Genomic DNA, 12762 nt, shown 5'->3' on the forward strand with positions numbered 1-12762 from the left:
TCCGCCCCGGAACCAACGTGCGCGGCCGCTGGGCCGGCCCGCGGAGGCGGCTGCGGGATCCCCCACTTCCAGCCCGTCCCCTCGGCGCCGCACCCCGAGCTCTCTCCCTCAGCTCCGCGCCCCCCACCCTCCCCGCGCCCGCGCCTGCGCCCCCGCGCCCCCCGCTGCCCCTGCAGCCCCTGCCGCCCCCACCGCGCCGCTCCTCCCTTCCGCCCCCTCACTTCCCCGGCCCCCCCCCTCCGCGCCGCTGCTCTCACGCGCAGCCGAATTCGGCGCCGCCTCCATCAGAGCAGAGCCGGCGGCTCCACCGAACGGCCGCCCCAGTCTCCGCCGCCTGGCCTTCCACATCCCCTCCCCGTCCCGCCCCCCAGCCCCAGGCGCCCGGACCCCTTCCCCCTCCTCCCCTGTTCCTCCCTCCGGCCCGCCCCCTCCGCGCTCTCCGCGCCTGCAGCCAGAGCCCGGCCCGCCAGCCTGGCGGGCAGGAGGGCGGCGGCGATACAGCCATGAGCTTTGAGGGCGGCCACGGCGGCAGTCGGTGTCGCGGGGCGGAGAGTGGGGACGCCGAGCCGCCCCCGCAGCCTCCACCGCCGCCGCCGCCACAGCCGCCGGGAGAGCCGGCCCAGGTTCCCGCGGCCCCGCGCTACCTGCCGCCGCTGCCCGCGCCCCCCGAGACCTCCGAGCGCGCCGCCGGGCCGAGCGAGCAGCCCGGGGAGGTGGCCCCGAGGCGCAGGGGCGCGGACGAGCTGCCACCGCCGCCGCTGCCCCTGCCGCTTGCCGGCCAGGAAGTGGCAGCAGCTGGCGACTCCGGGGAAGGTCCGAGGCGCCTCCCGGAGGCGGCGGCAGTAAAAGGCGGCCCCGCGGAGTCTGAGGCCGACGCGGGAGGCGAGGGCGATCGGCGGGGCGCCGGCGACCAGCCCGAGACGCGCTCGGTGTGTAGCAGCCGCAGCAGCAGCAGTGGCGGCGGCGACCAACGTCCGGGGCACCAGCACCACCAGCCCATCTGCAAGATCTGCTTCCAGGGCGCGGAGCAGGTAAGGCCCGGCGGGACCCCGAGGCAGCTGGCGGCGGCTCCCACTCCCGCCAGTGCAGCTTTCAGCACCACGGACAGCGCACACCTCTCTCAGTTTGCCTCCGAAGAGGCTCCTCTGGTTCTGCTCTGTGAGCGCTGGCTCCAGCGTGCGTTCTTTCCCCTTTCCCTTACTGTGAAGGCAAATAAAAATGTCCCAGCGGCGAATACTGAGCTTAATTTCATCTACACTTCTTTTTCCTTCCTTCTACAAATGTATCTTGAGACGGATGTCATATCACAGCCAGAAAGAGCAGGATCTTTCCTTATTGCTAATTTTGGTGACTTAATCTCAAGTATGTGAAAAGCATGTGATAGTTTTTGCAAGAGAAATAGGAACGTACTTTGAAAGAAAGGCTATTATGCCAACAATGTACTTTATATTCTGTCAGCAACACAATTCTAAAATTATAAACATCATTGTAGGTGCATGCAAACTTAGAGTAATCATGCGGAAGAAAGAATAAGTTTATGTCCCTCACAAATGTGTGGTCTGAGAAAATAGGTGTAATATTTTTAAAAGTAAGGAAATTGCATACGAATATACAAGCTTTCAGGAATATAGTGCCCTAAGTCAATATTTATGATGCTACATTTAGAAAAAAATAAAAGCATAATGCTGCTTTCTGGGATGCCATGCGTTTCTTCTTTAGCAATGATTAAGAATAACTGCAGAGGAAATGCATCTGACCATCCACTTAAAAGTTATTAAAGAGATTTAATAGTACAGCCTTCCCCCACGGGTATTGGGAGCTATATCTTGCAGACATTTTGTATGTTGGTAGAATGTTTATGTCATAACTCTAAGCAATATCTTTGAAATAGTTTTAAGACTTTAGTTTCAGTCCCATCAGAGGGATAAAATTTTAATTTCATTTTCTAGGATAGAGCCTGATGCTGTATCCTGAGTAAATGGCTTTGAAAGAAAAGAAAGGAAGCATTAGGTTTTTACAATAGATACACAGACACAAGTATTCACACTGAGCTGTTTTCTTTTTAGGGTGAACTGTTAAACCCCTGCCGATGTGATGGGTCAGTTCGGTATACACATCAGCTGTGCCTGCTAAAGTGGATCAGCGAGAGAGGTTCCTGGACCTGTGAACTCTGCTGTTATAGATACCATGTTATAGCCATTAAAATGAAACAACCTTGCCAGGTAAGCAGCTTCAACATTTATTTTTCCTGAAATAATTTTGTTAACATGAATGCACTTAAGCTTAGTTATTACTGAGGATACTTACTTATGCTACTTAAAAACCTTTTGTGCAAATTACAGTAAAACCAAGATTTAGAATTTGTAAACATGTGTTTTGAGAAAGCCATGACATTTTATCCAAGAAACTCAAAAGACATTTTAATCAAATGGTTTCCTTTATTAATTTGTTACTTATTCATAAAATGATACTCATTTTCTAAAAACGCAAGTTGGTAGCATGACTTATATCCTACTTAAATCAATTTTATTTATCAGAAAACTCTTTTTATTTTCTAAAAAGGCAAGTTGGTATCATGACTTATACCCCACATAAATCAATTTTATTCATTAGAAATGTTACACAATTGATTTTATTAATATTTTGGTAACTTAAGCATTTAAGCCCTAATGTGGGCTCCATTTATGGAAAACAGATACAAGTAAAGGAAAACTTTACTGGTATGAAAACTTTGGTTAAACCTATTAGTTCTAATCTGAATGCTCTTTCCACTTACCCAGGCTTTCTTTTTCATATGATGTTCTTTCGCGGTTAAATTTTGGCTGATTTTCTTCTTTGCTGTATTCAGCTACAGAGTGGATGCAGAAGTATTCCCAACAGTTACTCTCAATAATACTACTGAAATAGTATTCTTACATATTCTTAAACTTTTTGTGTGTAATCACACAATACACATAAATCTACAAATGCCCTGGAAAATAGGCTTAAACATTTATTGTTAAACAGATGCAGGTTCTTTGAACAGACAGGTAGAATATAAAATATTAAGAATGACATCTTAAGGAAAAGCAGAATATTGTGTCATTTGTGATATCTGGTAGGCTGAAGTTAAGCAGACATAAAAGAATAGGGTTCAAAGCAGACACAAAGGAGTAATGAAAGGAAAAATAATAGGGAATTGCAAAGTTGGGAGGGGGAAAATGTAATGAACTCTAGTGTTCCTTGTTGCTATCTAAATAACCCAGTTTGGTTTTTATTCAACAATGTGATATAGGTGGAACTATTAGTGTTTGCCGAAGGAACCTGGAAGCTGAATTACTAGTACATTAATAATTTAAATTTCATAGTTTAAAATTTTTGCATCCTTTATGTAATTTGCAATTAATTTGCATCTCTGATAGTCTCCATTTAAGGCATGATTAGCAAGCACAAAATGAAAATATGTATTTCTCAAGCTGACCTAAGGCTTATGAATAATTTGGAAAGAGAAAGCATAAATAATATGGATGAGTGATATTACCATGCTGAAGACAAGCACAAACCTGACGCCTTTTCCCAGAACCTCTGATTGAATTACTGGGGTATCCGTTTATGAATCCATCATAGTTGTCTTGAAAAACAGATGAAACCATTTTCAAAGACTAGTATATAGGTAGTATAATTGGATTTAAAACAGCTTTATCAATAAAAATATGTGAGAAAATAATAAGAGTTTTGGACTCTAGAGAAAAGCTCCCCGAGAAGAGCTATGGTCAGACTCATTGGCTGAAAGAGAAGACTATTTCAGAAACTTGAACTTATGGCAACTATATGTTAATTCATTTGGGATGATTAATTTTGAAGTAAATAGAGATAAGCACTTGATGCACATTTTAAAATAGAGAAGAGATAAAGAGCTGGGCAAAAAAAAAATTTACTAATTTTAACCCTATAGCAAAAAGAATTGGTTACTATTGTTTCATTTACAGAAGATTCAATAGTTATTTTTAAAAAGTAACTCCACAAACTTGCATATGATTTTCCTTTTCCCCAAAAAGAACTAAAAACCAAAAATTAATCCGGTAATACTAACCCATTTAGGATTAATTTTATTATGACATCTGTAAATACCACTATTATCTGTAACCTGATCTGATTGTTGTAGTGACCTACAAAATCATATTTAGAAACAAAGCTGATATGAATGTGGTGATGACAGCTCAGAACATGCTGGGGATGAAATAACTTTCCTTGACTGCATCAGATACACATTAAGCTTGGTACTCTTAATGAACAGAAATCAGTTGTAAATTTCCCCAAGTTTGAATTCTAACATATAGGAGTAGCTTATACTCAGAAGAAGTTTAGCTCTTTGTCTGACATTTCTGTTATGGATGACTCATAAACTGAGCATTCACTGAAATTCTTAGTTTTCTCCCTTGCTGGTGTGGAGCCAATCCCTTGTAAGCAGGTGGTTTCTTGGATGTATATATACAGAGAATAAACAATGATAGTCACAAACACTTTGCCAGGCACTGTTCTAAATGCTTTATGTATATGGATATTGATACTTAATCTTCATGACAAGTCTAGAAGTGAGGAATATTATTTATATTTTACTCAAAGGGAAACTGAGGCACAGTAAAGTTAAGTAACTTCTACCAGGTCCCTATCTAATAAAAGGCAAAGCTAGGATTCAGGCTTAGTCAGTCCGGCCCAGGGTCCACTGTCTTAGCTGCCCTGTTGGAGAGTGTGCTTCTCAGTCCCATCCTAGCCACCTTGATGTTTCTGAGTCTACCATGACTTGTCCTGGAAAAGGCGGGAACTAGTTTCAACCTGGGTCTCTAAGATGGGTTGGAAAGGTTTTGACTGTCTATTGTTGCATAACAATCCATGTCAATACTTGGTTCTTTAAACAGCTATCATTTATGATCTGTTAAGAGTCTATGGGTTGCTGGAGGTCGGCTGAGAAGTCTTTTGCTATGTGCTGCATCACCTGGAACTATCTTCATCCAAAGGCTTTACCAGATTGGAACATCCAAGAAGTCTTGCTCATTTGACCTGGTTTTGGCTGGAAGCTCAGTTAGGGCTGCCACCTGGTATCTTAGTTCTCTCTCCATGTGGCTGCTGCTTCTCACTGTGATAGCTGGGTTCCAAGCGCATAAAAGTGAAAGTTACAAATGTCTTAAGTACCAGGCTTGGAAGTGACGTGGTTTCACATCTGCTGGATTCTTTTGTGTAAAGCTAGACACAGGCCCAACTCAGATTCAAAGGAAGGGGAAATAGACTCCACTTCTGGAGTCTGGCCCTCCGCCATCTTTATCCACCATAGGAGATAGCTTCTAAAATGGCCCTGCCTTCCTGACCTACTCTCTGCATCTGGTCCTCATGAAGTCCAAGTAGATCAGCACATTTCAATGTAACTTCCCTTCCAGAGCTCTGAAACAAAGGAGGTTAAAACGATGTATGCAAGCACTCACCAGTGGTGCTTGATATATAACCTCAAGCACTGTCACAAGTGAGTATTACCATGTTGTATTTCCTTGTGCTCAGAGGAAGATGAGGACAAAGAAGGCAAGGAGCAGTTACCAGGAAGTAGGTGTGTGTGAGGAAAATGTGCTGCAGTGAGCCTAACACCTTAGTTTTACTTGTTATTCTCATTGACATTTGAATTCTTTGAGAATTGGGGTCTAACCTCCCAATTTCATTGGATTTCACTGACGCTCAGCAACGTGACCCAATAGAAAGCCAGCGGATGTATCCTGTACAACATAGTTAAACCTGAATTGCTGTATCATTAGCAGTAGGAATTAATTAAGACATTTGAGGTAATTAAAATGCATCGACTTGCAGAATCTATTTTATTTATTAACATATCCAAGATGACACATTAAGGACAATTTAAGAGAAGAGGCTAGCTCTGTTCTGAATCTGGTCTAAAATTAGTGAAACGGATGAACGTGTAAGATCGGTTTTATTTTGAGATGTTGGTAGCATTATACATTAATTAAGCCATATTCCAGCTTATGAATGGGTTCAGTATTTTTCCCAGAGGCATGATGGATCTTTGAAGAGGTAACATTTATGGGATAAAGTACTGTATGTGAAATTTTGAACTTTCTATAAAAGACAGACTGTATTGCCTAAACAAAGAAAAAGCTATGTAAATGGAAGGTAATATCTGTGTTACTTTAGACAAATTACTTAAACTCTTTGCATCTCCCTTGACTCATCTTCAGAAAGGAGATGGCAATGGTACCTGTCTTATCCCTTATTTTGAGAATTACACACAAAATATGTATGAAATGCTTAGAGTAACACCTGGCCCGTAGCAGGTTCCATTTAAATGTTGGCTCTGGATATTATGACCTGTTCAGTCAGCTAAGGGATGGGGATCTTCACTTGCTCACTGCCACAGGTCCTTCCTGTTTACTTCTCATTGTGTCACCAAAGTGAAGTTAGTTGTTCCTCTTCCCATATCATTCTTTACCCTTGGATTTTTATTCCCTGCTCTTTCTGGGATCCCACCTTGGTTTCTGACCAAATCAGTTGACATCTGTGATGAATGAATCAGCTTTTTAAAAGCAGGTGTGATGAGATATAATGATCTCAGTGCAGTGAGCATATTTACTCTCCAGATGTCCCTCACCATGGGTCTTATTTATGTCCTTACTAGAGTCTACTCATGATTGGAGCAATGAGATGCTTTTAAATGTGGCCAAGCACAGGGCAGACCTATTCAAGGTCAGGGAGCCATACTTTGTTTATGCTTTGGAACAGCTCCTGTCAGGTGGGGTGCCTGTAACCTGTGAGTAGGTGGGAGGTTAGTGAAGTCCGGGATCCCTGGGGGGCAGTCACAGAAGGGGCAGTAGCTGAGCATCAGTCACAGGGAGGCATGGTGTTCACCAGCTTTCCTTCTTCTTCCTCCTCCTTCGTTTCTTGGAACACTAGAGGAAAGGACCAGTGTTATATGCCTGCCTTGCCTACTTGGGAAGGGATTGAGACTTGCAGGTGGTCCATAGGCATTTTCAGGGATTAGGCTCTGGCCATTGTTATTGGCTTATATTTTTTATTGACCTTTCCCTTACTGCTTTTCATTTCAACTCTTCTAATGTGCTGTCAGCAGCAGATCTTCTTATAGCAGTTAGAATGACTCGGAAATCTCTTAGCAAGGAGAAGGACTTGAGATTTTTTTTTTTTCATTTTTATCCATGTTCTTAAAACCCTAGGATTTATCATGCTGGATTTGAATCAGAGGGGAATTAGACAGCAGGTGGGGGTTTATTTGGCTATCCTTCTTAGGTACAGTTTCTGGACCTTCTTATAGGACATAAATAGAACTTTAATTAACTTTCCGAGGAATCCATGGTCATTACTTTTCAAAATGGAGCTCCATCATGAAAGGGGCATTTCCACCTTCAAAACTGACTGTTAGAAGATGGTAGCTGACACACTAGGAGGAGCTGACAAATTGTCATTGAAAACTGACTTTGGTTTTGAAAATGTATGAAGAAAACCTCAGAGCATGAACTATCAGCATTGCATGCTGTCACTTGAAATCATTCAAGACATTTGCATTTCGTGGCTTAAAATTGTCTGCATGTGTGCAACCCTGTGACGCGGTGAGCCTCCTCTTTGACTTTTTCTCTAACTGCTGCTCTTGCTACCATTCTCTGTGGATTTAATAGCAAATGACAAGCTGAGCGGAGACTTTTTATTACCATACCTGAATAACTAAAAAGAAAGATGCTCAGATGTAAGATTTAAATGTCTATCCTGGAATATTTTGTAGGTAACTAAAAATGTCAAAATGAACAGTATATCACAAGGCAGCTTTCTCACCTTAGGAGTTGTTTTTGTTTCCTTTGCTTACTAATTTTCAAAACATAAGAATCTGCATTTTACTCACTAGAACACATGAATGATTTTCTGCTGAATAAAATATGTAAATTTTACTTTGTATACTGCTATAGCCATCTAATTTACTGCACTGACTACATGTACAGTGATTTTGCAGTTTCTCCTAAGCCAGATGGTTCTGAGACAGTGGTAAAAGGAGCCGAAGGCCATTTAGGGCATTGTGCTCTGGTATTTGCTTTTAATCTGTTTAGAATGAGGCTTGGGGACAATATGGACCCTGTAGGTGATACGCCTCAGGACTTCCTTCTCTATACATCTTCTACGTTTCTACATATTCCAGCCCTTGTAGGTGCATCCCCCCGGACACATTCCTCTTCTCTGCTTTCTTTGCCCCTCCACTCAGCTTCCTGTAGAAGATAAAGCATATTCCTAGGCAGAAATGGGTTGACTTATGGGTTAAAGGAAGTCAGGATGGCAAGAAGATTTGGCAGTGGTTGGGTAGAGGAACCTTGTCATGGCTCCAAGCTGTCTTCACTGGATAACATTTGTATTACTATTTAAATCAGCAGTAGTTAGAAGGCTTTTCCTTTGCAGGGTCAGATAGGAAATATTTTAGGCTAGGAGAGTCATCATAAGCTACCGTCATAGTGTGAAAGCAGTCGTAGACACTGTGTAAATAAATGAGCATGGCTGTGTTCCAGTAAAACTTTACTTATAGAGACTGAAATTTGAACTTCATATCATTTTAATGTGTCAAGAAGTAGTATTCTTTTTAAAAAAATGTTTCCCCTGCCATTAAAAAATGTAAAAACTCATGGGCCACATAAAAACAGGGGCAAGTTGGGCTCATCCAACTGCATTTGGTAGTAATTTAAACAGATGAAGTATTGATATGGACTTAGGATTTTTATGACCTCTTAGAAAATTCAGTGGGGGAGATGTTTCTAAATTTCTGTGTTAATTTGTAATTTTGAATGAACTCATTGTAAACTTACATTATTTAGAAATGGTGGCATTTTAGCTCCATAATGAAATGCTGTTAACTTCTAAATATTGAAACCATTGCTTCTTTGAAAGTTTCTTGGTTGTATCAGACTCAAATCCTGAATTCTGAGGAGTTGCTTTAGTTAAGTCAGGAGTGGAAAGCAGGGGCGTCTCAGAGTAAGTGTCCTTGAAATAGGTCGCTGTTCTTTTCTCTCCCTGAGTCCTGGAATACATTTTAGAGAATGCTCTCATGCCCCGCCCCCCAGGCTGTGTGCAGCCCAGCAAATATCCTTGGAGTATTCCCCTGTGAATGTTTTGAAATGAGATTATTTTAATTTGCTTAGGGTTTCCAGGCTTATGTTCTGAGGGACAAGCATAGCAATGAGCGGGACAGGTTTTAGAGCAAATTATATAACCAAACTCAATACTGCTGACATTCATTTTCTCGGCCACTTTGTGGGCATTCAATGAGTATTTATGGTATGAATGAATAAACGAATGAATAGATGCCACATGAGTGTTTTTGTAAGGTGGCCAGAGCCATGGAGGTGATGTTATTTTTGCCGTGAGAATATGACTTAAGAAAATCAAATTGCATTAATTACTCAAATATTAGCCATCGAATAGTCCTCAATTTTCCACCTCTTATCAAGTTGATCTTCTAATAACGCTATTCTCAAGTTTCCTGGGCAAGTATGTTCAGTTCTTCAGACCACAGGAAAAAGCCTTGAGAGTAACACAGGGATCTATTTTTTAAAACCTAGAATTTTTTTTTTATAAAAGCTTCCAGTGAGATGCATCTGCTCTTTTCAAAAAATAAAATGTCATGAAAAAAGACTGTGAATGTGGAATTACCCATGTGTGACACCCTCACTTTCTTGAGATTGTTATTGGTTGAAGAGTTTCTTCTAGCATTTGTTCAGGGAATTTGAATAATTTGTGAGAAATTTTACCATAGGATCATGGATATAGATGAGCTGCTAAGAGTGTCTACTGGATATACATTTTGGGTGTGAAATCTGCCACCTGGCTGAAAACAAGGTGACTTTTTTGATGAGCAGTCTGCACAGTTGTAACATAACTTCAAAAATGATTTTCCACTGGTGAATACAATACTCAAACCCAGGGAGATGTAGCCAGAGAACAGGCTATTTCCTCCTCACTAACTTCCTGCTTTGCCTTGGCATGTAGCTGTGCTGTGATGTGACTGATGTTTTGCTAAAGGGATCTGTATAAAGGAAACTCAGCTTCTTTCTATTTTGGGACCTTCTGAGAGTAGAATGGGATGACTCTGAGGGCAAAATGAGAGTGCTTCCGACCCTTCAGAATAGCAGGGAATGGACTGAGGAGTACATAATCACCTACAATTACAAGTAAATGGATGGCAGTTACAGAGGAGTTGGCCAAGAAAAACTGCACTGTGGTTTGTGTTTTCTGTACCCTTGGATATTTGACAACATCTTCCCTGTGAGCATAACTTATCATTCAAAAGCTGTTCCACATGATTTAGCCAAATAAAGTTGATGCAAGAAGAGGTGGACTGGAACCCGTTATTTGGGAAGACATGACAAAAACCTGGAAACATTTCTTATAGGTAAAGTCAATAAGGGACCTTACTGAGGACACATTTCTTACTCCATCCTTCCCTTAGGAGTGGGATGCCTTGAAAACTACCATCCAAAAAGATGCTTTCTCTCTAGTTTTTACCTCTTTGAGTTGGTTCGTTTTGAGTGGTGATACCTGGACAATGGATGGATGAACCTTCATTATAATAACAGAGTTCCATTGTTGCCTTATTGGGCCTTTTAATTTTTCTTCTGTTTTTGGTATACTGATTTGGTACAGGTGGCCAAGTGCTTAATTCGGGCACGGGGTGTTTGTGGGGGGATGCTGCCCATGAGGATCCAGCTCTTACTTCAGAATCCCTCCTGGCATTTTTATGTTTTATGTGGTTTTGAAGTTGTGAAAGATTTCATTTCCCTACTCCATTTGTGTCTTGACTCTGAGCTGTAGAATAGTTCAAACGAATAAGGGATTATTTCAGAAAATGTACACAGGTTTGCCTTGGTTTGTTCAACCTGTTAAGAAGGAAACATCTTGCACAAAACATCAGGGGATTTTACTTAGATTCTTATTAACCAATTTCCAGAGACCACAGGAAATACTTTGGCCCTGTTTCCTCCCCCAGCTCTCTCCCTAGTATTAACTTGTTTCCTATGTTACATTTGTAGATTTTTTTAAAAAACATAAATATGTATACAAGTGCCCTCTCTATTTTTTTTTTAAATAAAGGAAATAAAAATCTTAGAGTAGTCAAGAGCACAAGGTTTTCCAGGCCTGTGTTGAGCCTTTAGTAAATACCTGTTTCATCCTCCTTCCATCACTTCCCTCCTCTTCCTAACGTCGCCTGACTCTTATCTTTTGTGTGGGGATGACTAGGTGGGAGATTTCCAGTGAGACCTGCAGCCCCATGGAGAGAAGGGCACAATGAACAGGGTGGAAGTCTTTGCCTGCGTGGCATTCCCTAGGACCAACTATGCCAATCTTTCTTCCCCTGGAAGCAGGAAGAAGCTTTGAATGCGAAACCACCTTTCCGTATCCACCTAAACAGTCCTGGCTTTCACAGGGGTCTCTCACTCGTACTACCATGGCTTCTATTAAATTCATTTTCAAATCTAGATGATTTTCAGTAATTTGAGAAGTTGAAAGACATTAAAAAATGCCAAGCCAACAAGATTACAACTAACTGTGCCAGAATTTTTTGGGTAGCTGTGGGTGACATGGTTCCTAGGCTACAGAGTGAAAGATGCTTTGATACTGAAACATTGCTGAGTGATTTGGTAAAACATACAAGCATGGGTGATGAATCTCTCTGCCTCTTGTCTACCTTCTCCCCTCAACCTGAATACTACTAAGACTGAAAGCAGTATCTGTTACAGAAAAGAAAACTTGTGAAAGAAATATGGCTCTCTGTTTTGAGCATGATTAGGCTCTACTACAATAAGCTTCAGGGGAAAACACCAACCATCCCTTGAAGTGCCTGTGGGGAGAATTCCAGTATGAAGTGTTGATGGGTGCGTGATTATTCATATAACATGACACCGTGACGGATCAGTATGTGTTTGCTTATTTTTTGGTCCAGAAGATGATTTTACTCATGATCTAGAGGTAGCCTCAAAGTATTCTCTGTTATTTTCTACTATGAGTTATATAATTGGTACTTTTTTATTGATTCTTTTTTCATTTATTCAACACATTAACCACTACTACACAGCAGACACTGTTCCTGGCCCTAGAGTTACAGATTTGGTTAAAACAAGCAGGGCCTCTGCTTCTAGGACTTAAATTATTGAGGGTGAGGAACAGAAGAAAAACAAGTGAGCAAATAAATACAAACAATATCTAATTATAGATTCTGTTAATGATGCTAATGAAAATAAACTGGGTGTGAGAGTTAATTTTATGTGTCATTGGGAGCCCAGGTATTTGGTCAGACAGTATTCTGGGTGGGTCTGTGAGGGTGTTTCTGGGCAGATGAACACTGGAATTGTTAGACCTATAAAGCACGTGGGAAAGGAGATGGCCTCCCTCATATGGGGGAGCCGCAGCCAGTCAGTTGAAAGCCTGACTAGATAAAAAAGGCTGACCGGCCAGGCGCGGTGGCTCAAGCCTGTAATCCCAGCACTGTGGGAGCCGAGGCGGGTGGATCACGAGGTCAAGAGATTGAGACCATCCTGGTCAACATGGTGAAACCCGTCTCTACTGAAAATACAAAAAACTAGCTGGGCATGGTGGCGTGTGCCTGTAATCCCAGCGACTCAGGAGGCTGGGGCAGGAGAATTGCCTGAACCCGGGAGGCGGAGGTTGCGGTGAGCCGAGATTGCGCCATTGCACTCCAGCCTGGGTAACAAGAGCGAAACTCCATCTCAAAAAAAAAAA

The 12762-nt window shown here is 42.1% G+C and overlaps 1 protein-coding gene across 1 annotated transcript in view; it reads left to right on the forward strand.

Annotated features, from left to right (window-relative positions):
• Window positions 1-292: 292 nt before the first annotated feature.
• MARCHF11 (membrane associated ring-CH-type finger 11) overlaps window positions 293-12762 on the forward strand; it is a 119190-nt gene continuing 106720 nt past the window's right edge. The window contains exons 1-2 of the mRNA XM_032279073.1: window positions 293-1031; window positions 2067-2222. Of these exons, the coding sequence (XP_032134964.1) occupies window positions 504-1031; window positions 2067-2222 (684 nt within the window). The 5' untranslated portion in view covers window positions 293-503. The remainder of the gene's footprint in view (window positions 1032-2066; window positions 2223-12762) is intronic.

Source organism: Sapajus apella, unplaced genomic scaffold (assembly GCF_009761245.1).
Source record: "Sapajus apella isolate SASKATOON/1434 unplaced genomic scaffold, GSC_monkey_1.0 scaffold11, whole genome shotgun sequence".
Taxonomy (NCBI): domain Eukaryota; kingdom Metazoa; phylum Chordata; class Mammalia; order Primates; family Cebidae; genus Sapajus; species Sapajus apella.